Source organism: Nymphaea colorata, chromosome 3, assembly GCF_008831285.2.
Source record: "Nymphaea colorata isolate Beijing-Zhang1983 chromosome 3, ASM883128v2, whole genome shotgun sequence".
NCBI classification, from domain to species: domain Eukaryota; kingdom Viridiplantae; phylum Streptophyta; class Magnoliopsida; order Nymphaeales; family Nymphaeaceae; genus Nymphaea; species Nymphaea colorata.
Window position 1 is genome coordinate 28,337,304 of NC_045140.1, and position 27,028 is coordinate 28,364,331.

At 40.1% G+C, this 27,028-nt stretch overlaps 3 protein-coding genes across 12 annotated transcripts; 1 reads left to right on the forward strand and 2 right to left on the reverse strand.

The window, feature by feature from the left end:
- Window positions 1–458: 458 nt before the first annotated feature.
- LOC116249696 (probable 2-oxoglutarate-dependent dioxygenase At3g50210) lies at window positions 459–5,868 on the reverse strand. Its single transcript, XM_031622905.2, has 12 exons — window positions 5,633–5,868; window positions 5,443–5,558; window positions 2,997–3,115; window positions 2,857–2,920; window positions 2,683–2,750; window positions 2,022–2,080; window positions 1,750–1,903; window positions 1,627–1,646; window positions 1,483–1,529; window positions 1,258–1,338; window positions 1,082–1,171; window positions 459–767 (listed from the first exon to the last, which is right to left on the reverse strand). Exons 1-12 carry the CDS (start codon window positions 5,655–5,657, stop codon window positions 633–635), a joined length of 978 nt encoding a protein of 325 aa, XP_031478765.1. The 5' UTR covers window positions 5,658–5,868; the 3' UTR covers window positions 459–632.
- Window positions 5,869–6,158: 290 nt separating this feature from the next.
- LOC116249694 (probable 2-oxoglutarate-dependent dioxygenase At3g50210) lies at window positions 6,159–23,414 on the reverse strand. 9 transcript variants are annotated; one of them, XM_050077149.1, is made up of 13 exons: window positions 23,292–23,414; window positions 23,104–23,219; window positions 21,540–21,658; window positions 21,400–21,463; window positions 21,226–21,293; window positions 20,526–20,584; window positions 20,254–20,407; window positions 20,131–20,150; window positions 19,988–20,034; window positions 19,763–19,843; window positions 19,587–19,676; window positions 19,379–19,439; window positions 19,129–19,271 (listed from the first exon to the last, which is right to left on the reverse strand). In XM_050077149.1, the coding sequence occupies exons 1-13, from the start codon at window positions 23,314–23,316 to the stop codon at window positions 19,261–19,263; spliced, it is 915 nt and encodes a 304-aa protein (XP_049933106.1). In that variant the 5' UTR covers window positions 23,317–23,414; the 3' UTR covers window positions 19,129–19,260. The 9 variants fall into 9 exon arrangements, with proteins under 9 accessions (XP_049933104.1, XP_049933103.1, XP_049933100.1 ...); XM_050077148.1 differs by having other exon boundaries at window positions 19,379–19,466; XM_050077147.1 differs by lacking the exons at window positions 19,129–19,271; window positions 19,379–19,439; window positions 19,587–19,676; ... (5 more) ...; window positions 21,226–21,293; window positions 21,400–21,463 and adding exons at window positions 6,159–6,535; window positions 6,855–6,944; window positions 7,021–7,101; ... (4 more) ...; window positions 8,741–8,808; window positions 8,915–8,978.
- LOC116249698 (GDSL esterase/lipase At4g16230-like) lies at window positions 17,375–19,366 on the forward strand. 2 transcript variants are annotated; one of them, XR_007572987.1, is made up of 3 exons: window positions 17,375–17,689; window positions 17,853–18,178; window positions 19,237–19,366. XR_007572987.1 is itself a non-coding variant. In XM_050077150.1 (3 exons), exons 1-3 carry the CDS (start codon window positions 17,727–17,729, stop codon window positions 18,693–18,695), a joined length of 390 nt encoding a protein of 129 aa, XP_049933107.1. In that variant the 5' UTR covers window positions 17,395–17,726; the 3' UTR covers window positions 18,696–18,782. The 2 variants fall into 2 exon arrangements, 1 of the variants encoding a protein (XP_049933107.1); XM_050077150.1 differs by lacking the exon at window positions 19,237–19,366 and adding an exon at window positions 18,655–18,782 and having other exon boundaries at window positions 17,395–17,749.
- Window positions 23,415–27,028: the final 3,614 nt, after the last annotated feature.

Below are 27,028 nucleotides of genomic sequence, written 5' to 3' on the forward strand. Positions count from 1 at the left end.
CCTTACTGGGAAGAGTAGTACTGCAAATTTTATTAAATTTTGCATGTCATTGGCTAACGTTTTACCGAGTACTTTTTTGTTTATTACAACTAGTCAGACAGAGAGATTTTGTCGGCTGCTTGCACTCATCTGCAACAATGATACTGATAAGCTACGCAATTTGCATTGTCCAGACAAGGAAATGGCCCCAAAATGTGATCGAAGAGCGTGCAGCATAGATGGAGACGGGGAATATAACAAGTTGGCCCCATGGAGCTAGGACAAGAGTAGGAGCACATTTCCACCCACACCCAGGCTCAAGCTAGGCTAACATGTTTAGTTAGAGGCTAGCCATAGTGAGAGAGAGGCTTAATGTTAGACAGGAGGGAGTGCTCGAGCCCACTTGTGTAGAGTGAACAACTTATCACCCAATTATTTTCCTCTCCCAAACATTAGAGAACAGAAAAGAAAACAGTAAATAGACAGAAACGAGTTCTACTACGTCCTGTTGGGAAAGATACGATAGGGATTACAAAAGTGCAACACATCTACCACACCGACACAACCACATGCATCTCTGGAAAAGCTGATGATGGAGCACCATCATTGCTTCTGCTTATTAGAAAGGCGAATAAGCACTTGTTACACCAAGTTCAATGCTTCATTCCATAGGTCTCGTGCATCTTGCGGACTAGATACTCCCCATGCATCGTTGGCTCAAACTTTGCAACCCCTCCAGTCTTTTCCTTGCAGAAATCCAAAGGTTCCACAACAGCGTCAACGTTCGTCTGAAAGAGAAAACCAAAGCTTTACCAGTCAATAGAATCATCTGCTGCTAAGAAAATAAAAGGCCAAAGGTTGAGTCCTATATCCCTTTTTATGGCGTTCAACTTACAAGGAAAGTTCAAGTTGAGATCTAGGCATGTTTTCTGACCAAGGCAGCCAGCACAGGCTTTCTGCTTTCTAGATGCGTTAAGTGAACCTATTCATCTAATGTGTTCAAATACAGCCCCTTGAAGGCAGTCATGATTTCTGCTTAAGGCGAATTTTACCAACACACAGGACTTGTCTTGAGGAAATGAAAATACGTGGAAGTACTAACCTCATAAAAGAATGGTATCGAAACCCGATCATTAGGGCTGTGATTGCCCACTTTATGAATTACGCTCTCATATATGCCATTTGAATAGGCCTGAAAATTAATGAAAAAGGATTTATATCAAGCAAAAGTCTCATCGAGGACATTGCAGAAGATTGAGCAGGAAGACTGAGGCAGACCTTTAACATATCCCCTATGTTGCAGAGAAAAGTTCCAGGGACAGGCAAGGCCCACATCCATTCACCACATCTGTTCATTGCCTACAACCGCATGAAAATGCGAAGAAAAGTTCAAATTTCCTTTCATTAGGTAGTTTGAGCCATCTAAAAACATGCAAGCTTTTATGGATAGGCTAGATTTTTATTAGTAACAAATATTTTTAGAGTCGGTGTGCAAATTTTTACCTGGAATGCAGGGATTTCATCGTCTTGATTTACCACAGTCAATAGACCTAATCTCCATTAAATTTTATCCCGTGCAAACAACTCAGTATTGAAAATTAAAGAAAATAATATATATATATGTAAGTGAAGAGGCCTGGGAAGTACCATAGTCAGAGTGTGGTTCACTGGATTTGTTGAAACAGAAAAACAGAATGAAACATTAGTGACTAGTGAGAATGGAGAACTCAGAAAACAAACAATATATGCTTGACAGCTCTTATGGTTTACCCTCCAACGCCATCTTCCACCATTTTCTCAGTGGAGCCGGGATAACGAATTAACTGCATTGCCCAGGAAGGGTCTCCAGCTCTTTCACCTTCAAAGGTGTATGGTGAACCACCCAATGCCAAAGCTATCCCTCGAAGAATGTTTTTTGAAAGTTCTGTACGTCATGGACAACAGAAAACTCTTCCAAGGTAAAACAACTAAAGATCTGTATTCAAAATAGTAAATCAATTGCATTGCTCCTGAGAGCACGCTGCTGAGTGTCAAAATCTTGCCTTTTACCGCACGTATATACTCCTCGATTAATGGTCTCAAATCTGGAGGATTCTCGGGCCTGAAAGCAAAATTCACCGAAGTCCACTTTCAACGGGTGCGGTCGTGCAGAAATATTCATGTGTTAGCTGTTTGAATACGAGAACAAATAACTAATTTTTTCTTCTGCACATGCAAATGGTTTAGATTTTTTCCAACTTCTTTTCGCCATTAAGTTTATGTCCTACGACATCATAGACTCATCTCATGGCTTCAATTTGAGCTACAGGTCCTACCGCAGAGACGGAAATGCCTGCATTAATTAGTGAACCCCAGGATTCAACAAAAACGTGAAGAAGTGGAGTTGACCATCTGCGATGGGTGTCACACTAGTGAGAACGTAAGCTGAAACATATCTACATTGAGTCTCAATAACTGGTAAAGTTATTTTTCGTTCGGTGGCGTCTTGGCCATTAATTAATGGGATTTCCATAACGAGATGAGGAGAGGAGATTAATGACTAATCCTTACTTGCGGCCTAAACTCCTAATTTCACCACAGTGCATTCAAATTTAGCTTCTTGAGAAGAAAGGCCCTTTTACCCCACTTCCTACTAGGCCCAATTTTCTCAGTGAAGATTTAGTACCAAGTTTATAGCACACAGGAAATCCATATACACATTACCACAGGTTTGGTGCTTCCAAGGCCGCAGCGACGGCTCCATAAGTGCCGGGTTCCACAACCTTGTGAAACTGTTGAAAACAGGAGCACACAGAGAGACAGAGATGGTTAATGAATTTTCTCGTGAACCTGGCGAGAGAAGAAAATCTGAGAGCCTACATTTTTAATTACACATACATCAATAAATTCATGCTTATCAGGTCTGCCGCCAGCCAATGTTTCTCTCATTGTGTGATATCCTCTGTTCCAAGGAGAAAGGAAAACAGAGGTAAACCGATGGGCCAAATAATGAACTGAGTGAAAGGGAGATGCCACACCTGAATCCAGTCGATGGAGACAGTTTGATCTTGAGCTTTTCTTCATCAGGAAGACCGAAGAAGCTCCGCGCAACATCCCTAGCTCGTTTGCACATGGACTCCGGAATGCCATGACCTTTCTGCACAAGTAAATCAGCAGATTGGGTTCTGCTTCTGCCTAAAATTCACTTTACAGAGATCTGATAGAATTCCTAGCTTCTGCACTCATCATATGTCAACTAAAAAAAGTCTCTTGCTGTATTTTGTTTCTAAAGGATATGCGCGATAACATAACCAAAGAATACGCATAGATTACATTATAAACTAGAGCAGCAGTAACATGCTGGTGAACAGTAGAAGGCACCTTCAGTTTTCATTAAGCTCAGCCGGCAAGGCCGGGCTAAGATCAAGCTCGGGCCGGTGGTGGACCCTGTCCGACCTCATCTGGAGCCCGTCTTATGAACCAGTTTGGTTAACTGAACCCGGTTACTTTATTGGTTCTTTTTTGTTATCTGAAACGCCAAAAGTTCGATATACTATGTATTTTTGAAAATGAACGATAACTAAGATATTCAGTCTTATTATCAGGTTTAATCGTGAACTTCGAATTAGGATCCATGAACAGAATGGATCCATTATCTCACTTTGAACCATGGTCCCTTGTCAAACCATGCACAAGCTTATGAGCCGCTAGTTCAACATGCATCATGGGCTTTTGAGGATTCAATCAAACTTATATAAATCTCAAAGTTGCATCATATTTCCTATGCCGTAAAAAAAAAAATCAAGTAAAAGAACACAAATGTGTTTTGTAGGCACTCGACCGTGTTGAATGTGTGACCTGAATTTAAATTAGAGATACAATCAACGGTAAGCTGAAATACAAATCCACATAGATAAATAACTTTAGTAAACACTTGTTTTTTCAGGAATTATTTGGATAAATAAATGGATCACATACATTTAATTAAATTTGGAGCCCGTTGAACCAAATTAATTTGTTAAAAGAAATCTAGATTTGATTATAAATCAGATTTAGACTAGTGGAGTTGCATAACAAAATTTACAGAGTCATGTAATTAAGGACGCACAATGAGTCAAGCCAGCTCAAACTCAACTCAAACTTGTTCATCAAAACTCGACTGAGTCCAAAGGTATGCTCGATATGTTAAACAAGTTGAGTTCTCGGCTCGACTATATAATGAACGTTGAATTATAATGAGACAATAGTTAAATGATAGCAACTAAACAAGTCAACGAGCTAAACGAAACAAGACATGCTCAACAGAAATGAGTTAAACGAGTCAAACTCGAGCTTTGTGTTGTATCGTTGAGTCAAGTTCGAGCTTCGTCTATCTGGCTTGAGTTTTCTGAGTCGAGCTCAAGTTAGCCCAAATTGAGCTCGACGCTGCTTGTGTGCAGCCCTGCTGGTAATTAATTGAGATGCGAAAAAGTCAGAGACAAATACATCAAAGGCCTAGTCGGATCCAAATTAAATTTTCAAAAATAAGGTCCAAATCTGCATCTAATAAAAAATAGAATACAAGTAATAATTGCATGCAGCTTGGGATTTTAAAATACATGCATGAACCCCATATGTCTCAAAATCCAGGCTAGAAAAGTATATGTCTTCACAAATATCACTCCACATGACTTAGATGTCATAGCAATAAGGACACGATGCCCTTATTAACCAAAGTATTCACTTAGTCATGAATTGGAAAATGAATGTTTTTTTTTTTTTAAAACTAATCTGTCTATGATGCAGTGTGGTTTAGAGATAGATCAGATCCCATCTTTGGATCCGTTTACAATTTCAGATTTGATTATGTTATCTTTGATGTAATTTTGGGTTTGGATCTTTTAATTTAGTAGACCCGAGATCCAATTCGGATCTAGGGGTCTGACCTCTTAAAAAGGCATTTTATCTTTTGTTTGTGGCTAATTGTTGACGAAAAAACCTCAAGTGTCCGTCTGTTATTGAATTTCCATCATTTTTCCGTATTTTGCCTTTTGTTTTTTCTTTCTGGTGCTTTTTCCATGGAAATTTAAACGGATCCAAAGTTGGGATCCGATCTATCTCTAAACCACACTGCATCATAGACAGATTAGTTTTTTTTTTAAAAAACATACATTCATTTTCCAGTTCATGACTAAGTGACTACTTTGGTTGATGCCCTTAATTGCAAAAGTCGTGTCCTTATTGCTATGACATCTAAGTGATGTGGAGTGATATTTGTGAAGACATATAGCGTTCTAGCCTGGATTTTGAGACATATGGGGTTCATGCATGTATTTTAAAAACCCAAGCTACATGCAATTATTAATTGTATTCTCTTAAGAGCACGTCGCGAGACAGGGAACAACGTCCTCATATTTGCCTTCTTCAACAGTCAAGGGAATCTTTTCCACTTCCAATTTCACTTAACTTGAGGTGAGATAGGAACTAATTAACAAAGAGAATTACCACATAAAAGATTCCATCTCCTCTTCCGGCCTTGTCTAACTGCCTGACAACCTCTAACACGCCGGCGTCTTCCCCCATTCTCGGATCTTCACATTTCTCGAGTAGAGGCCCTACATCTGCCAAAAAGAAAGTTACATATATATATATATATATATATGCGAGAAGAAGAGAGAGAGAGCAAGAGAGATACCGATTATGGGGATGGATGTAGCCATGGCGAGAGGTCGAAGAGATGCAGTAATCGCAGTCGATGATTTCGTTCTCCTACAGGGCTGGAGCTACGCTGCTTGAGGGCATAAATAAGGTCGGCATGGCGCGCAGTAGCCCTGGTGTCGGCAGTGTCGTCATAAATCTTACTGTAACGTTTCAAAATTACATTGTAAATTACGTGCGGCGCTTACACCAAACTTAAAGATTACGTGCGCTTCTCGATTACGAAATCATGGATCCACATTGGTGTTCCTCGTGTTTTAATCACAAGCCACCATATTTTGATAAATTTCTCCTTCCCAGGGGACCTTTTGCATTAGTTAACACCCTGTCTGATTTTCTGGCATCATGTTTACAGATTTAACTGGGAAGAGTAGTACTGCAAAGTTGAATATTTTTTGCACGTGATTGGCTGACGGTTTTCTGACTATTTTTTTGTTTTCTACCACTAGTCGACTGAAATCTTATCGGCTGTGGACTCATTTGCATCCCTGGCACTGACAAGCTACAGAATTTGTCATCCTCTTCTTTTCCTCTCTCCCAAACATTAGAGAACAGAAAAGAAAACAGTAAACAGACAGAAACGTGTTCAAGGACGCCCTCTTGGGAATGACACGATAGGGACTACGCAACTGCAACTGGCAGCCTTTCCCACATCTACCACACCGACAAAACCACATGCATCTCTGAAAGGCGGACGATGGAGCACCATCATTGCTTCGGCGAATAAGCACTTGTCACACCAAGTTCAATGCTTCATTCCAAAGGTCACGTGCATCTTGCGGACTAGATACTCCCCATACATCTGTGGCTCAAATTTTGCAACACCTCCAGTCTTTTCCTTGCAGAAGTCCAAAGGCTCCACAACAGCGTCAAAGTTCGTCTGAAAGAGAAAACCAAAGCTTTTACCAGTCAAGAGAATCATCATCTGCTACCAAGAAGATAAAAAGGCAAAAGATCGAGTCCTGTATCCCTTTTTATGGCATTCAACTTACAAGGGAAGTTCAAGTTGATATCTGGGCATGTTTTCTGCTCAAGGCAGCCAGCTCAGGCTTTCTGCTTTCTAGATGCGTTAAGTGAACCTATTCATCTAATGTGTTCAAATACAGCCCCTTGCAGGCTGTCATGATCTCTGGTTAAGGCAAATTTTACCAACACGCAGGACTTGTATTGAGGCACTGAAAATACGTGGAAGTACTAACCTCATAAAAGAATGGTATCGAAATCCGATCATTAGGGCTGTTATTTATCACTCTATGAAATGCGCTCTCATATATGCCATTTGAATAGGCCTGAAAATTAATGAAAAAGGATTTATATCAAGCAAAAGTCTCATCAAGAAGATTGAGCAGGAAGACTGAGGCAGACCTTTGACATGTCCCCTAAATTGCAGACAAATGTTCCAGGGACAGGCAAGGCCCATATCCATTCACCACATCTGTTCATTGCCTACAACCGCATAAAAATGTGAAGCAAAGGTCAAATTTCTTTTCACTAAGTAGTTTGAGCCATCTAAATCCATGGAAGCTTTTATGAATAAGCTTGATTTTTATTAGTAACAAATATCTTTAGAGTCATGGTGGAATTTTTTTACCTGTAATGCAGGGATATCATCGTCTTGATTTATCACAGTCAATAGACCTAATCTCCATTAAATTTTATCCCGTGCAGACAACTCAGTATTGAAAATTAAAGAAAATAAAATGTATATATGTAAGTGAAGAGGCCTTGGAAGTACCATAGTCAGTGTGTGCTCCACTGGATTTGTTGAAACAGAAAAACAGAATGAAACATTAGTGACTAGTGAGAATGGAGAGAACTCAGAAAACAAACAATATATGCTTGACAGTTCTTATGGTTTACCATCCAACGCCATCTTCCACCATTTTCTCAGTAGAGCCGGGATAACTAAGTAACCGCATTGCCCAGAAAGTGTCTCCAGCTCTTTCACCTTCAAAGGTGTATGGTGAACCACCCAATGCTAAAGCTATCCCTCGAAGAATGTTTTTTGAAAGTTCTGTACGTCATGGACAACGGAAAACTCTTCCAAGGTAAAACAAGTAAAGATCTGTATTCAAAATAGTAAATCAATTGCATTGCCCGTGAGAGCATGCTGCTGAGTATCAAAACCTTGCCTTTTACCGCACTTATATACTCCTCGATTAATGGTCTGAAATCTGCAGGATTCTCGGGCCTGAAAGAAAAATTCACCGAAGTCCACTTTCAACGGGTGCAGTCGTGCAGACATATTCATGTGTTAGCTGTAAGAAAGAATGCTTGACTAATCCTGCTCGTGTATAGCCAACTCATCCATGGGGAGGGATAGTGAACCGAGGGGATTTTCTTACTATATCCGAATATCCAAGATTCTGTCTTCCTCAAGAGCAGTGCTCATGGAGGTGGGCGTATCTAACATGATTGACTCGGTCCTACCTACCCCATGACAAGCTGGGGAGTTGTCCGGGAGCGGCACGAGGAGCCTTAGCGGTGACCGACATCAAAGAAGGGGCTAGCGCTGCTTATCCATTCTGGCGCGCGTAGGCGGAAGCCGTAGCTTGCTTCAAATCAAAACGCTATCACAAATCGCGCAGCTGCGGAAGCTAGCTGCTTCAAAAGAAGGCGCTAGCGCTGCTTATGCCTTCAATTTGAGCTACAGGTCCTTCCGCAGAGACGGAAATGCCTGCATTACTTACTGAATCCCAGGATTCAAAAAAAACGTGAAGAAGTGGAGTTGCCCATCTGCGATGGGTGTTACACTAGTGAGAACGTAAGCTGAAACATATCTACATTGAGTTTCAATAACTGGTAAAGTTATTTAAAAGAAACTTCGTTCGGTGGCGTCTTGGCCATTATTTTTTTCCATCACGAGACGAGGAGAGGAGATTAATGACTAATCCTCACTTCCAGCCCCTAAATGTATTTCCTCCGTTCTTTCCTTCGCTCCAAATTTCACCACACTGCATTCAATTTAGGTTCTTGAGAAGAAAAGTTCTTTTATCCCCCTCCCTAGCATCCCTACTAGCCGCAATTTCGCAGTGAAGATTTGGTACCAAGTTTATATCATACAGGTAATCCATATACACATTACCACAGGTTTGGTCCTTCCACGGCAGCACCGACGGCTCCATAAGAACCGGGTTCCACAACCTTGTACATCTGTTGAAAACAGGAGCACACAGAGAGACAGAGATGGTTAATGAATTTTCTCGTCAACGTGGCAAGAGATGAAAATCTGAGAGACTATAATTTCAAGTGCACATACATCAATAGCTTCATGCTTATCAGGTCTGCCGGCAGTCAAGTTTTCTCCAATTGTCTGATATCCTCTGTTCCAAGGAGAAAGGAAAACAGAGCTAAACCTATGGGCCAAATAATGAACTGAGTGAAAGGGAGATGCCACACCTGAATCCAGTCGCTGGAGACAGTTTGATCTTGAGCTTTTCTTCATCAGGAAGACCGAAGAAGCTCCGCGCAACATCCCTAACTCGTTGGCACATGGACTCCGGAATGCCATGACCTTTCTGCACAAGTAAATCAGCAGATTGGGTTCTGCCTAAAAATCACTTTACAGAGAGATCTGATAGAATTCCTAGATTCTGCACTCATCATATAGCATTAAAAAAAGTCTCTTGCTGTATTTTGTTCCTAAAGGATGTGCACGATAACATAACAAAAGAATACGCATGATTACATTATAAAGTCGAGCAGCAGTAACATGCTGGTGAACAGTAGAAGGCACCTTCAGTTTTCATTAAGCTCAGCCGGCAAGGCCGGGCTAAGATCAAGCTCGGGCCGGTGGTGGACCCTGTCCGACCTCATCTGGAGCCCGTCTTATGAACCAGTTTGGTTAACCTAACCCGGTTACCTTATTGATTCTTTTTTGTTATCTAAAACGCCAGAAGTTTGATATACTATGTATTTTTGAAAACTAATGATAACTAAGATATTCAGTCTTATTATCAGGTTTGATCGTGAACTTCGAATTAGGATCCATGAACAGAATGGATCCATTATCTCACTTTGAACCACAGAACTGTTGGCGGAGTTTGGTTTCTATTTCATGTTGACCGAGCTTGGGTCATTCGGGATGCCGAGCTCAGTCCAATGTCAAACCATGCATATGCTTATCAGCCACTAGTCCAACATGAATCATGGGCTTTTGAGGATCCAATTAAACTTATATAAATCCCAAAGTTGCATCATATTTCCTATGCCCTCAAAAAATCAAGTGAAAGAACACAAATGTGTTTTGTAGGCACTCGACCGTGTTGAATGTGTGACCTGAATTTAAATTAGACATGCAATCAACGGTAAGCTGAAATTCAAATCCACATAGATATATAACTTTAGTAAACCTTTGTTTTTTCAGGAATTATTTAGAGAAACTAATGGATCACATACATTTAATGAAATTTGGATCCCGTTGAACCGAATTAATTTGATAAAAGAAATCTAGATTTGATTATAAATCAGATTTAGACTTGACTGCAGTTGCATAACAAAATTTACAGAGTCACGTAATTAGGGCTGCACAATGAGTTGAGTCAACTGGAACTCGACTCAAACTCGTTTGTCAAAACTCTACTCGAGCTCAACTCATTTATAAACGAAACAAGCTCAAGTCCAAACGTATGCTCGAAATGTTAAACAAGTTGAGTTCTCGGCTCGACTATATAGTGAACGTTGAATTGTAATGAGACAATAGTTACAGGATAGCAACTAAACAAGTTAACGAGCTAAACGAAACAAGACTTGCTTAACAAAAATGAGTTAAACGAGTCAAACTCGAGCTCAATGTTGTATCGTCGAGTCGAGCTCGAGCTTGTTCTATCCAACTTGAGTTTTCTGAGTCGATCAAGTTAGTTCAAATCTAGCTCTGCTTTACTCTTGTGCAGCCCTACTGGTAATTAATTGAGATGCAAAAAAGTCAGAGACAAATACATCAAAAGCCTAGTCGGATCCAAATTAAATTTTCAAAAGTAAAAAAAAGTAAGGCATCCGATCATGTCGAAATTAACCACAGTTATTGAGTTATTGGCATCGCTTAAAAGCATGTCACGAGACAGAGAACAACATCTTCATATTTGCCTTCTTCAAAATAACCAACTCATTTTATTTCCTACGTCAAGGGAATGTTTTCCTTTTCCAATTTCAGTTAACTCGAGTGAGATAGGAACTAATCAGCAAAGAGAATTACCACATAAAAGATGCCATCTTCTCTGCAGGCCTTGTCTAACTGCCTCACAACCTCTAACACGCCTGCATCTTCTCCCATCCTCGGATCTTCACATTTCTCGAGTAGACGCCCTACATCTGCGAAAAAGAAAGTGCCTTCGGTATATATAATTATATATATGAGAAGAAGAGGGAGAGCGAGAGAGATACCGATTATGGGGATGGATCTAGCCATGGTGAGACGTCGAAGAGATGCAGCAATGGCAGTCGACTATTTCGTTCTTAAAAGACAACACGCGCACAGGGATGGAGCTACACTGTTTGAGGGTATAAATAAGGAAGGCATGGCGGGCAGTCGAATTGTAGCGCCTGCTGCAGTAGCTCTGCCGCTGCGTTGGCTGGTGTCCGCAGTGTCGTCATAAATCTTATTATAATGTTTCAACTTCCATGACCATGTCATCAAATCAAGCTTATTTCGCCAACTCAGGTGGTTCTTGATTAAAAAATCATGGATCCACAGTGGTGTTCCTCGTGTTTTAATCACAAGCCACCATATTTTGATAAATTTATCCTTCCGAGGGGTCCTTTTGCATTAGTTAACTACCTGATTTTCTGGCATCATGTTCACATGTTTATGTAGTGGCCTTACTGGGAAGAGTACTACTGAAAAGTTTAATATATTTTGCACGTGATTGGCCATCGTTTTACTGAGTAGTTTTTTGTTTTTTACAACTATTCGACTGAGAGATTTTGTGGGCTGCTTGCTCTCATTTGCGACCCTGATACTGACAAGCTACACAATTTGCATTATTCAGTAAGAGAACAAGTCAGACAAGGAAATTGCTCTAAAATAATAGATTGACAGAAACGAGTTCTAGTACGTCCTGTTGGGAAAGACACGGTAGGGATTACAAAACTGCAACTGGGCGGCGCCTTGGCACAGCTACCACACCGACATAACTACATCCATCTCTGGAATGGCTGATGGTGGAGCACCATCATTATTTCTGCTTATTACAAAGACGAATAAGCACTTGAAGTTCAATGCTTCATTCCATAGGTCTCGTGCATCTTGCGGACTAGATACTCCCCATGCATCGTTGGCTCAAACTTTGCAACCCCTCCAGTCTTTTCCTTGCAGAAATCCAAAGGTTCCACAACAGCGTCAACGTTCGTCTGAAAGAGAAAACCAAAGCTTTACCAGTCAATAGAATCATCTGCTGCTAAGAAAATAAAAGGCCAAAGGTTGAGTCCTATATCCCTTTTTATGGCGTTCAACTTACAAGGAAAGTTCAAGTTGAGATCTAGGCATGTTTTCTGACCAAGGCAGCCAGCACAGGCTTTCTGCTTTCTAGATGCGTTGAGTGAACCTATTCATCTAATGTGTTCAAATACAGCCCCTTGCAGGCAGTCATGATTTCTGCTTAAGGCAAATTTTACCAACACACAGGACCTGTAATGCAGGGATATCATCTTTTCTTGATTTATCACAGTCAATAGACCTAATCTCCATTACATTTTTTCCCGTGCAAACGAAATAGTATTGAAAATTAAGGAAAATAAAGTGTATATATGTAAGTGATGAGACCTGGGAAGTACCACAGTCAGTGTGCTCCACTGGATTTGTTGAAACAGAAAAACAGAATGAAACATTAGTGACTAGTGGATCAGAAAACGACAGTTCTTATGGTTTACCATGCAACCCCATTTTCCAGATTTTTTCTCAGTAGAGCCGGGATAACTAAGTAACCGCACTATCCAGAAAGTGTCTCCAGCTCTTCCACGTTCAAAGGCAAATGGTGAACCTCCCAATGCTAAAGCTATCGCTCGAAGAATGTTTTTTGAAAGTTCTCTATGTCATCAGCAGTAGAAACTCTTACAGGGTAAAAAAACCAAAGATCTGAAGTAATCAAAATAGCAAAGCAATTGCATTCCCCCATAGAGCAAGCTGCTGAATGTCAAAATCTTGCCTTTTACAGCATTTATATACTCCTCAATTAATGGTCTGAAATCTGCAGGATTCTCGGCCTGCAAGCAAAATTCACCGACGTCCACTTTCAACAAACTTTCCCGTGCATGATATTAGATGAAATAAAGATTCAGAATTCATCTAACCCACCAGAATTGCTGATAGATTGCAACAGGTGCGGCCGGTGCAGAGATATTCATGACAGTCAGCTGTTTGAATATGAGAACAGAGTTTTTTTCTTCTGCATATGCAAATGGTTTTGATTTTTTCACACGTCTTTTCCCCCTTAAATTTATTTCCTAGGACATCATATACTCATCTCATGGATTCAATTTGAGCTACGGATCCTACCGCAGAGACAGAAATACCTGCATTAATTAGTGAATCCAGGATTCAACAAAAACATGAAGCACAATAATTGGTAATGTCGTCTAAAAGAGACTTGGTTCTGTGGCTTCTCGGCCATTGAAGGGATTTCCATCACGAGATGAGGAGAGGAGATTAAGGGCTAATCCTTACTTCCTGCGTAAATTTATTTTCTCCATTCTTTCCTTCCCTCCAAATTTCACCACAGTGCATTCATATTTAGCTTCAAGTTTCTTTCAGCTCCCCTCCCTACCAGGCGCAGTCTTGCACACAAGAACGGGTCCGAAGTTTATAGCATATAGGTAAATCCATATACACATTGCCACAGGTTTAGTCTGTTGGATAGTGGCCACTCAGCCCTATCCGAACATCTCTGCAGTTGCGAGATTAACTTGAAAACGGCTTACAAATGAAGGACAATTGTCAATAAATAAATATTTATCTTTACCTGTTTTCTCTCCGTAAAACTCTCGTACCTTAACCGCCCGCTGAGCTTCGGGAAAACCTATGAGGCTATGCCCAGCAACTCTCTGTTTTAGGGTTCAATCCCTCGGTTGATTTCCCTTAGAAGAACCTCATAGAAGGAAACTCCAGAATTATCACTTCCTTCTGTTTTGTTTTACTTCTCCTTCTTCTTCCCCTGTGGTGAACCTGCTGCGCAGACACGAGCTGCTTCAGGCCACCGTTCCGCTGCTGCTTCACTTCCCAACATCAGCGGAACGGTGGCCTGAAGCAACTCCTCGTCTGCGCAGCAGGTGCACCATCGGATGCTCTAGGCGAGCGTCTGTAGGCAGAGACAGAGAAAGAAGAATAAGAAGTAAAACAAAACAGAAGGAAGTGATGATTTCTGGTTTCTTTGTATGAGGCTCTTCTAAGGCAATCTACCTAGAGATTGAACCCTAAAACAGAGAGTTGCTGGGCATAAATAGACCAGCCTCATAGGTTTTCTTGAAGCCCAGCGGGCGGTTAGGGTATGAGAGAGTTTTGAGGAGAGAAAACAGGTAAAGATAAATACTTCCAAGGTAGCACCAACGGCTCCATAAGTACCGGCTTCTACATCCTTGTAAATCTGTTGAAAACAGGAGTGCACATGGACAGGAGAGGCGGATGGTTAATGAATTTTCTCGTGAACCCAGCAATGGAAGAAAATCTGAGAGCCTATATTTTTATCAGGTCTGCCGCCAGTCAAGTTTTCTCCAATTCTCTGATATCCTCTGTTCCAAGGAGAAGGAAAAACAGAGCTGAACTTATTGGCCAAAGAATGAACTGAGTGAAAGGGACGCCTGAATCCAGTCGATGGCGACAGCTTGATCTTGAGTTTTTCTTCATCGGGAAGACCGACGAAGCTCCGCGCAACATCGCAAACTCGTTCGCACATGGACTCCGGAATGCCTTGACCTTTCTGCACAAGTAAATCAGCAGATTGGGTTGTGCCTAAAAATCACTTAACAGGGATCTGATAGAATTCCTAGCTAGCTTCTGTAATTACTAATTCCTAGCTTCTGCACTCTCCATATAAACCTCAAAGCTGCATCATAAAAAAATTAAGAACACAAATTTGTTTATAGGCATTCGATCGTGATGAATGTGACCATCGGAATTTACATTAGACATACAATCAATTGTAAACTGAAATAGAAATCAACATAGATATATAACTTTACTCAATACTCTATGTTTTTTAAAGAATTATGTACAGAAATACATGGATCTGCCAAGTGAGTAAATATCGATTGGCATTAAAGCCTTCCTCTATTGCACGACCCTTATAAATGAAACCAGCGGAGACGGAGACGTATTAGAAAATTTGAACATCGATGACATGCTGATACCTCTATACCATGGTTTAGTCTTTCAAGAGAGAACATATTCTACTAAACTGGTTCTCTAGGATTCAGACATTATGTCCATCCATTTAGGTGAGATTTCAGGAAACCACAGGCGACCAGGGATATCTACGAATAAAATGGTTGTGTCTTATTCCCAGCCCACAACACCTCATGCCTCTATTGACTATTCATGTCTAGGTGCATAAATACATAGCTTTACCACTATAACATACATATAAATATATCTATCCACCAGAAATCAAACAGAAAATACCAAGGCTACAAGATCCATTCATAATTGAACATCTCCATACCTGTAAAATCCGAGATGAATTTCCAGTCGCAACCCTTCTATGCAGCTGGTTCTTTTCCAGCAGTCCCTTTCCTTGATCTCAACCGTGAGAGAGCAGAGATGAGGATCTCTCCCTCTCTTTCTCCCTCTTTCTCTCGAATTCTCTACTGTTGGATGTTCCCCTCTATGGCTGCAACACAATGAGTGATTAATTGCTGTAAAATAAGGTTAAATGCACCCTCTACAAGGCCTTCCTCCTTGCCATACAAATTTTGTTTTAGTTCCTCTCGAGAATGGAATGATTTTTCAGTTTTCCCTCTTGCCATGTAATCTTTTCAGTTACTTACTCTCAGTTATGTTTAACTTAGGCAACACATTCGTTTCTTTCCAACACTGTCCCCTTGACAGTTTTCCTTTATTTCTTGCAACCATTTAGTCTACCATTTTTAACTCCTCCCAATATCAACGTCTCAATAATTAAGGAAACAAAGGAAAAATTGTGGGTCTTACACTTTATGTGCTGATTCGGGAATGCCATGACCTTTGTGTTCTGCATAAAAGTCACTTTATAGAGATCTCTTCGAATTCCTAGTTTCTGTACTCACCATGTAGCACTGTCGCAGTTTTTTGGTTTGAGGTTACGTTTACTTAATTTTTATGTGTCATTTTAGTAAGTCACAAAATGTTCACAATTAATAAAAAATTATAAAAAAATAAAAAAATTAAAGATTCAATAAAATTAAAATTTGTCAATATATATATATATATAACAAAATAAAAATATTATGGAAACACGAGTTTTAATACATATATATATAGCCGATTTGGGCTCACAATACCCGACTTGGGGCAGCCCGACCCTCGAGTTTTTTTAATTGACTAGCTCATGTGTCAAATAATCAGCTCAAGCTTGGTCCATACCTGAACTCATGCTTATTGATATTCAAATAATTGTTTTCCATTAAAATGACAAAATGGTCAGAGAAGTGTGAATGTGGAGACAGTCAAAAATTCATTTGTCATGAGTTTATGTTTCAGATCAAGAAACTTGAGAGAAATAGTTTTTTTATGGGCTAGCAAGCATAAGATGGCCAGTGAACATCGGGTAAAAGGGAAGGAGAAGGGTGTCACGTTGTAGGCCTTCCCAGATCTGGACTTTGCTATTTTGTTGTGTAACCTTTCCATTAAATTTTTGTAAACTTGGTGATCGGCTTTAAAGAAATAGAAAAGAAAATTGTGGGGAAAAAAGAAGCCAAACATTGATGGAGAAAATTTACATTTTCATCCAACTAACACCATTCTCACATTTCTCACACATATTACACCAATTTATACCATTATATTTATACAAATAACATCTTCAATTCCAAGCTCAACATTCTTCAAGACCATCAAGTCAAAATGAAAACCCTTGCTTCCGAAACCACGCTGTCGAATGATTAAGTCGCCGTCCTCCTAACCGAAGAATTCAAGGTCGGAAGGAAGGCCCAAGCCTCCTCTTTCCTCTTTTTCTCAGACTAAGAGTTGCTTTACAAGACCTATGTGAACTTACCAAACTCCAACTCTATAGTAACATCTGTCATCTTTTGAAGTTCAAAAGAATAGAATATTACATATAGGAATCAAATTAATGACCAAAAGTTTACCATCCTGGACCTTTTTAACTCAAGAATTCAATTTACAAGTAATCAAATACCAAAGAGGAGGTCGGCCACATCCAGGCGCAAGCGGATATGCAACCTCAATACCAAATGGATTCCCTGCATGAAAACTAAAACGATTAACAAGGTCAGCCACCCACGCTAACCAAGCACAGCCCCGTCCCCTTCCTTCACAGTTTGCCTTCAGTGCTGTTTCAGTGAACATCCTCGCAGTTGAATGTTAGAAATTGCTGACTCCAAAATATGATCATTGATTTGGTTCACTTCTCTTTTCCAATTTATTAGATGTATTGTTCTGTATTTCCTGAGATCCAGGAATATAGTTTCAAAGACGGTGCTCACATGGCTCTTAGGATAAAAGGGATCTGCCCTTGCTCGATATTAACGTTTTCATATTATAACATGGACCATCTAGAAGAGATGGAATGGTTTTCCTTCATGAAAAGGATATACTGACTCCACCATTACTCTTAAGGCTCATTCTTGCGCAGCCAAGGGATGTTAGAGTGCCTCATCTAAAGAATCTTGGACACCATGTTGCTAGGAACTGGAGAAACTAGAACGTATGTAAGGCGCCTTTGTAAGTTGGAATTACACCACAAGTCAATTCAGATAAGGGTGGAAGATTGCCTACTCGATAGGAAATTCGCCATCACCAAATCAACGCAGATTTCTGACAATGGCACTTTTGGTCTCAGATCTGACCGAAAGTGGACTTCTCTGCGAACATAATCAAGCAGAGCAGGTATGGTTGGAACAGTTCACAGGAGCTTGGAACGTTGATGTTCTCCCACAAGTTAAACCGGTTGTATTACTGATCTTCTACATGCTGTTTTTCGATCGCTTTTCAGATTTATGTTTGTCAAATAAACAGGTTGCATTACCGATCCTCTTCCTCCCTTTTTCAGGCTCCAGCAGAGTTGTGTTTTCTACTCAGCAGAGAAGAAGAAGAACGTGCCGCCCCTGTGCGTGTTCGGGGACTCGATGGTGGACAACGGGAACAACGTCTTCCTCCCGAACCCAGAAACCAAGTTCGATTTTCTGCCTTATGGGGTGGATTTTTGCAGATTGCCCTACAGGGAGATACACCAATGGAATGAAACCAGCAGATTTCATGGCGCAGCTGCCTACCTGCCTGCCGCAAGGGACCCTCGGTCCAAGGGGGAGTGCATCCTCAATGGCGTGAATTATGCCTTCGGTGGTTCCGTGATCCTCGACTCCGTTCCTGATATCGGTGAGTTTCTATTATCTTCTTCTTCTATAACTGGCTAGCACTTCTTAATCGTGGGTCTTTTCTGCTGGTTGATCTTCATATTATTTGGATGTTGAGAGGTTAATTAGTTTCACTTGGGGGAAGGTTACTGCTTTCCGCTCAGTTGAACATGAACTTCAGGACCTTCCCTGATCATTTTCACAATTGCTTTCCGTTACCAGTTTCTGAAGGATTTACACTCTGAACTAATCTCTCAAAAAGATGATCTTCCATCAGCTTTTCTGACCCTGATTTTTTGGCATCATGCTTATATGTTTATGCAGTGGCCTTACAGAGAACAGTAGTACTGACAATTTTAATATATTTTACATGTTATTGGCTAACGTTACTGAGTACTTTTTTGTTTTTTACAACCAATCGGCTGAGAGATTTTGTCGGCAGCTTGGAATCATTTGCAACCCTGATTACTGACAAGCTACACAATTTGCATTATTCAGTAAGAGAACACATCAGACAAGGAAATGGCTCCAAAAAGTGATCGAAAAGCGTGCAGCATAGATGGAGACGGTGAATATAACTTGGCCCCATGGAGCTAGGACAAGAGTAGGAGCACACTTCCACCCACGCCCAGGCTCCATCTAGGCTAACATGTTTAGTTAGAGGCTAGCCATAGTGAAAGAGAGGTTTAATGTTAGACAGGAGGGAGTGCTCGAGCCCATTTGTGTCAAGTGAACAACGTGTCACCCAGATCTTTTCCTCTCTCCCAAGCATTAGAGAACAGAACAGAAATGAAAACAATAAATAGACAGAAACGAGTTCTACTACGTCCTCTCGGAAAGATCCGATAGGGATTACAAAACTGCAACTGGTGCCTTCGCACATCTACACACCGACACAACTACATCCATCTGTGGAATGGCTGATGATTGAGCACCATCATTATTTCTGCTTATTACAAAGACGAATAAGCACTTGAAGTTCAATACTTTATTCCAAAGGTCGCGTGGAGCTTGCGGAGTAGATACTCCCCATACATCTTTGGCTCAAACTTTGCAACCCCTCCTGTCTTTTCCTTGCAGAAGTCCAAAGGTTCCACAACAGCGTCAAAGTTCGTCTGAAAGAGAAAACCGAAGCTTCACCAGTCAATAGAATCATCTGCTACCAAGAAGATAGAAGGCCAAATATTGAGTTCTATATCCCTTTTTATGACATTCAACTTACAAGGAAGGTTCAAGTTGAGATCTAGGCATGTTTTCTGAACAAGGCAGCCAGCTCTGGCTTTCTGCTTTATAGATGCGTTAAAGTCAACCTATTCATCTAATGTGATCAAATACAGCCCCTTGAGGGCAGTCATGATTTCTGATTAAGGTAAATTTTACCAACACACAGGACTTGTATTGATGCACTGAAAATACGTGGAAGTACTAACCTCATAAAAGAATGGTATCGAAATCCGATCACTAGGGCTGTTATTTATCACTCTATGAAATGCGCTCTCATATATGCCATTTGAATAGGCCTGAAAATTAATGAAAAAGGACTTATATCAAGCAAAAGTCTCATCAAGGACATTGCAGAAGATTGAGCAGGAAGACTGAGGCAGACCTTTAACATGTCCCCTATGTTGCAGACAAATGTTCCGGGGATAGGCAAGGCCCATATCCATTCACCACATCTGTTCATTGCCTACAACCGCATAAAAATGCGAAGCACAATTGAAATTTCTTTTCACTAAGTAGTTTGAGCCAGCTAAAACCAAGGAAGCTTTTACGGATAAGCTTGATTTTTATTAATAACAAATATCTTTTGAGTCATGGTGCACATTTTTACCTCTAATGAAGGGACACCATCGTCTTGATTTATCACAGTCAATAGACCTAATCTCATTAAATTTGATCCCGTGCAAACATCTCAGTATTGAAAATTAAAGAAAATAAAATGTATATATGTAAAAGAAGAGGCCTGGGAAGTACCGTAGTCAGTGTGTGCTCCACTGGATTTATTGAAACAGAAAAACAGAATGAATCATTAGTGACTAGTGAGAATGGAGAAATCAGAAAACAAACAATATATGTTTGACAGTTCTTATGGTTTACCATCCAACGCCATCTTCCACGATTTTCTCAGTAGAGCCGGGATAACTAAGTATCCTCATTCCCCAGAAAGTGTCTCCAGCTCTTTCACCTTCAAAGGTGTATGGTGAACCACCCAATGCTAAAGCTATCCCTCGAAGAATGTTTTTTGAAAGTTCTGTACGTCATGGACAATAGAAAACTCTTCCAAGGTAAAACAACTAAAGATCTGTATTCAAAATAGTAAATCAATTGCATTGCCCTTGAGAACACGCTGTTGAGTGTCAAAATCTTGCCTTTTACCGCACTTATATACTCCTCGATTAATGGTCTGAAATCTGCAGGATTGTCGGGCCTGCAAGCAAAATTCACCGAAGTCCTCTTTCAACAGGTGCGGTCGTAAAGAAATGTTCATGTGTTAGCTGTTTGAATATGAGAACATAGAACTAATATTTTCTTCTGCAAACGCAAATGGTTTAGATTTTTTCACACTTCTTTTCGCCTTTAAATATGTCCTTGGACACCATATACTCATCTCATGGCTTCAATTTCAGCTACATGTCCTACCGCAGAGACGGAAATGCCTGCATTACTTAGTGAATCCCAGGATTCAACAAAAACGTGAAGAAGTGGAGTTGCCCATCTGCGATGGGTGTTGCACACTTGCACTTGTGAGAATATAAGCTGAAACATATCTACATTGAGTCTCAATAACTGGTAAAGTTATTTAAAAGAAACTTCGTTCGGTGGCGTTTTGGCCATTAATTAATGTGATTTCCATCACGAGATGAGGCGAGGAGATTAATGACTAATCCTTGCTTCCGGCCTAAATTTATTTCCTCCATTCTTTCCTTAGCTCCAAATTTCACCACAATGCGTTCAAGTTTAGCTTCTTGATCCAAAAGGTTCCTTTATCCCCCTCCCTACTAGGCGCAAGTTCGCAGTAAAGATTTGGTACCAAGTCTATAGCATACAGGAAATCCATATACACATTACCACAGGTTTGGTCCTTCCAAGGCAGCACCGACGGCTCCATAAGTACCGGGTTCCACAACCTTGTAAATCTGTTGAAAACAGGAGCACGCAGAGAGACAGACATGGTTAATGAATTTTCTCGTGAACCTGGCAAGGGAAGAAAATCTGAGAGCCTACATTTTTAATTACACATACATCAATAGCTTCATGCTTATCAGGTCTGCCGCCAGTCAAGTTTTGTCCAATTGTCTGATATCCTCTGTTCCAAGGAGAAAGGAAAACAGTGCTAAAGCTTTGGGCCAAATAATGAACTGAGTGAAAGGGAGATGCCACACCTGAATCCAGTCGATGAAGACAGTTTGATCTTGAGCTTTTCTTCATCAGGAAGACCGAAGAATCTCCGCGCAACATCCCTAACTCGTTGGCACATGGACTCGGGAATGCCATGACCTTTCTGCACAAGTAAATCAACAGATTGGGTTCTGCCTAAAAATCATTTTACAGAGATCTTATAGAATTCCTCGCTTCTGCAGTCACACAGCAGATTGGGTTCTGCCTAAAAATCACTTTACCGAGATCTGATAGAATTCCTAGCTTCTGCACTCACCATATAGCATTAAAAAAAATGTCTCTTGCCGTATTTTGTTTCTAAAGGATATGCGCGATAACATAACCAAAGAATACGCATGATTACATTACAAAGTAGAGCAACAGTAACATGCTGGTGAACAGTAGAAGGCCCCTTCAGTTTTCATTAAGCTCTGCCGGCAGAGAAGCACAGAGGCCGGACCTGGATCAGGCTCGGGCCGGTGTGGACCCTGTCGGACCTCAGCTGGAGCCCGTCTTATGAACCGGTTTGGTTAACCGAACCTGGTTGTCTTATTGGTTCTTTTTTTGTTATCTAAAACGCCAAAAGTTTGACATACTATGCATTTTTGAAAATTAACGATAACTAAGTTATTCAGTCTTATGATCAGGTTTAATGGTGAACTTCGAATTAGGATCCATGAGCAGAATGGATGCATTATCTCACTTTGAACCATAGAACTGTTGATGGAGTTTGGTTTCTATTTCATGTAGACCGAGCTTGGTTCAGTCGGGATGCCGAGCTCAGTCCCATGTCCACAGGCTTATCAGCCACTAGTTCAACATGTATCACGGGCTTTTGAGGATCCAATCAAACCTATATAAATCTCAAAGTTGCATCATATTTCCTTAAAAAAAAAAATCAAGTAAAAGAACACAAATGTGTTTTGTAGGCACTCTGTTTGTTATAGAACTCAACTCAAACTCGTTCATCAAAACTCAACTCGAGCTCAACTCATTTCTAAATCAGACGATTTCGAAATGTTAAACGAGTTGAGTTCTAATGAATGTTGAATTATATTGAGACGACGGTTAAATAACAGCAACTATACAAGTTAACCAGCTAAGCGAAACAAGACATGCTTGACAAAAACGAGTTAAATGAGTCAAACTTGAGCTCAATGTTGTATTGTGGAGTCGAGCTTGAGCTTGTTCTATCCAGCTTTAGTTTTCGATTCTGAGTCGAGTTTAAGTTAACTCAAATCGTGCTTGTCTCTGTTCGTGTGCAGCTCTACAGGTAAGTAATTGACATGCAAAACAAGTTAGACAAAATACATCAAAAGACATGTCGGATCCAAATTAAATTTTCAAATGCTAAGGTCCAAATCTGAATCCGATCAGGTCGAATTAACCACAATCAGTGCGTTATTGGCATCGGTTAAAAGCATGTCACGAGACAGAGAACAACGTCATATTTGCCTCCTTCAAAATAACCAACCAACTCATTTTATTTCCTACGTCGAAGGAATGTTTTCAATTTTTAATTTCACTTAACTTGAAGTGAGATAGGAACTAATTAGCAAAGAGAATTACCACATAAAAGATTCCATCTCCTCTTCCGGCCTTATCTAACTGCCTGACAACCTCTAACACGCCTGCATCTTCCCCCATCCTCGGATCCTCACATTTCTCGAGTAGAGGCCTTACATCTGCCAAAAAGAAAGTTTTAGTATATATATATATATATATATATAAGAAGAGAGGGAGAGCGAGAGAGATACCGATTATGGGGATGGATCTAGCCATGGTGAGACGACGAAGAGATGCAGCAATGGCAGTCGACTATTTCGTTCTTAAAAGACAGCACGCGCACAGGGATGGAGCTACACTGTTTGAGGGTATAAATAAGGAAGGCATGGCGGACAGTCGAATTGTAGCGCCTGCTGCAGTAGCTCTGCCGCTGCGTTGGCTGGTGTCGTTTTGTTATAATGTTTCAAAATTACATTGTCAGGACTTGAAAATTACTTTCACCAAACTTATTGAGTTGGCCAACTCAAGAGGTTCTCGATTAAAAAATCTTGGACCCACATTGGTGTTCCTCGTGTTTTAATCACAAGCCACCATATTTTGATCAGTTTATCCTTCCGAGGGGGCCTTTTGCATTAGTTAACTCGCTGATTCATGTTCACAAGTTTATGCGGTGGCAACCCTCATACTGACCAGTTACACAATTTGCATTATTCACTAAGGCCCCATTTGATGCACAGTTATGTTAATGTGCATCGGGGAAGCTGTCGTATTTGTATGGTTTTTCACTATGATGGGTTCATGACTTTCCTTTTATTTAGGACAAGAATCAGTTATTCATGATACAAAAATTCTGCGTAACCGAATCAGTGTGTTGGCTGTTGAGAGGCACTTTATCTTTGCAAACCATCCTTCCATTCAATGTTATCACTGTCGTATCGTTTCGTGTATCGGTCGGGCCGACCTATACGCCGTATCGTAACGTATCGTAAATGTATCGTAACGTATCGTAAAATTAATTTTTTAATTTGTAAAAAATATTAAAAATTTATAAAAAATAAAAAAAAATCAGAAAAATTCTAAAAAAATCCGAAAAAACTAGTAAAAATCAGAAAAATTCAAGAAAAATGTATTTAAAGGAACATTCATCATTCATGTATATGAAGTATGACCTGTGAGCTATGCATATGAACAAGACATTCCAAAATAAGAAATCAAACATTCAAAAAACAAAATAACATACTAAACAACCTAAGAGTATTCAATTACATCACAATTCATAAGTTCAGAAGTCAAAACTCAGAACATATTGACATAGTTTTCAAAACTCAAAACAAAAAGCATCATCAATCGTCATTTGCATCATCATCTTCATTCTTCATCATCATCTTCACTTCCTTCATTAACTTCTTCTTCTATCCCCTCTGTTGCAAATGGAATGTCACCAACATTCCATTGCTCCCCCCCAGCCTCTCCTTCTTCAACAATCTCTGCTGCTCCTTCAACATTCAAAAAATCAAGATCGTCCTCATCAAGTATTGCAGCTGGTTCTTCTTCAACCCAAGAATCTAATATATCAAAATGGTCAATGAAGATAGGATCATATTGATTGTGATGCTTCCTCGTAGATGTTGTTTCTAGTTGCCTAACAAGAGAAAAAATTAACAAATTGTTAGAGATTAAAATATATATTAGAATTTGATATTCTTGTATAACAAAACAAATGTTTACCTTTGTCTCAACTTCATATTATAACGAACATAAACAAGGTCATTCAACCTTTTATGTTCCAGCTTATTCCTCTTCTTACTATGGATGTGCTGAAATACACTCCAATTTCTTTCACATCCAGTTGCACTACATGTTTGATTGAGGATTCTAATTGCAAGCTTCCTTAATTCTGGGCAATCAAGCTCAAACCTTTCCCACCACAAATCTAATAACAGATGGAAAGTAAAAATGTTGTCAGAAATAAATATATGAGAAGGTAGAATAAGTGCTAAAGAACAAAATGTATAAAGTTTCTTTTTCTAATACCTGGACGCATAGTTGTCCTGCATCGAACTGCTGTGTCTCTCGCCATGGTACCAGAAGCCGTATCATATTTGTTGATCGACATATGGATAGCGTCTTGTTCTTTACTATCACTTACTAATACATCAATGCAATCCAACATGCCATACTCGACCTCTCTGTCCTTCTTAAAAGTGGGAAGATATCTAATGGCAGGATTTAGGTAGTAGGCTGCCGCATGAAGTGGGCGATGAAGTTGTCCAGACCACCTTTCATCTATAATCTTCCATATAGGCATGTACAACTTCTTTTTTCCCTTCATATTATCTCTAATGGCCTCCTTGGCTCTATCCATAGACTCGTATAAATATCCAATAGAAGGTCTATCTTCACTATCAACTAATCTGAGGACTTTCACTAGAGGTACAGAAATCTTCAATAAGTGCACACATGATTCCCAAAAGTCAACATCGAAGATGGTATCCACAACTGTCGTAGCCTTTCTTTTATAGGCATGTGGATATGCAGCCCAATCATCACTTGAAAACATCTGCCTGAGAGAAGATCTTTGCTTGACTATACCCTGCATAGTCAAAACATTTGTAGCAAACCGTGTTTGTGCAGGTCGAATCAATTCAGCCCCATTTGTGAATTTCCTCATCAAATTCAAGACATAAGCATGATTGTAAATAAACTTCGTGATTTCTTGGCATCTGTGAACTGTCAACTTTATATCATCCCTTTCACCAAGATCCTGAAGCATAAGATTTACACAGTGAGCAGCACATGGACTCCAATAAAATGTCTCATATCGTGCTGCTAACATTTCACCTGCAGCTTTATAATTTGCTGCATTATCAGTGATAAATTGTACGACATTTTCAGGCCCAACTTCTTCTATAACTTTATCAAAAATCCCAAACAACACATCAGCAGTCTTCGGAGTATCAGACAAATCAACAGATTTTAAGAACATAGTACCAAGAGGGCAATATACAAGGAAGTTTACCAATGTTCTGTTCTTGATGTCTGTCCACCCATCTGCCATTACACTGCATCCTGTAGCATTCCAACTCAATTTTAGTTCATCACAATATGTCTTCACATCTCTAACTATATTGTTGAGAATTTTACCTCGCAATTTATGAAAAGAGGGCATTTTATACCCTCGCCCTACACTAACAATCGCATCTGCTATAGGCTGATAATGATAAGAGTTTGCTGCATTGAAGGGAATGGATGCATCATAGAACCACCTTCCTATGGTTTCATCTGCTACTTCAATAATATCCTTTGATTGCATGGCTATACGAATCTCAGGCTGAGCACCAGCAACAGTATAATTGGGAAAAAAATTCTTGATCGAACCAGACATATTGCTCGACCTCATAGTAGGTACTCTACCACCACCAGTACGACCCTAACTTCTGCCACGTCCTCGTGAAACTGAACTTATACTTGCACCTCTTCTTTTTCTGGTTGCAGTTGCAGAAGAACCACCTCCATGCATGATGCATTTCCCTTTAGTTGTTCCCACACCAACATCTTCTTGTTCAAGTTGAACATATTCACCTTCACTTTCTTCTCCTTCATGTGGGTCCCCATATCCTTCCTCCGCATCTTCCATGTCCTTTTCAATCCTACTTGCTTTCACTGCATCAAGAAGCTGCTGACACTGGTGCTTTACATACGCTGGCAATGGGATCTCTTGGGAGCCATTGCAAGCAGCCACATCGCTGTGTGTACCAGCTATATGGTGTTTAAAGCGAGAAATCCCTCCTGATATGATTTGCTTACAATAATTGCACTTAACTCTTAATCTATCTTTGGGATTCACCCTTGTACACAACTGCCATGCAGGATCCGACATTATATCTTCACAAAACAAGTAAAAACATACAAATAAATGTAGGAAATAAGAGAAATGAACGATTCAACGGCAAAAATGAGTTATTTTTTACCTTCTTGGTGTTAAAAA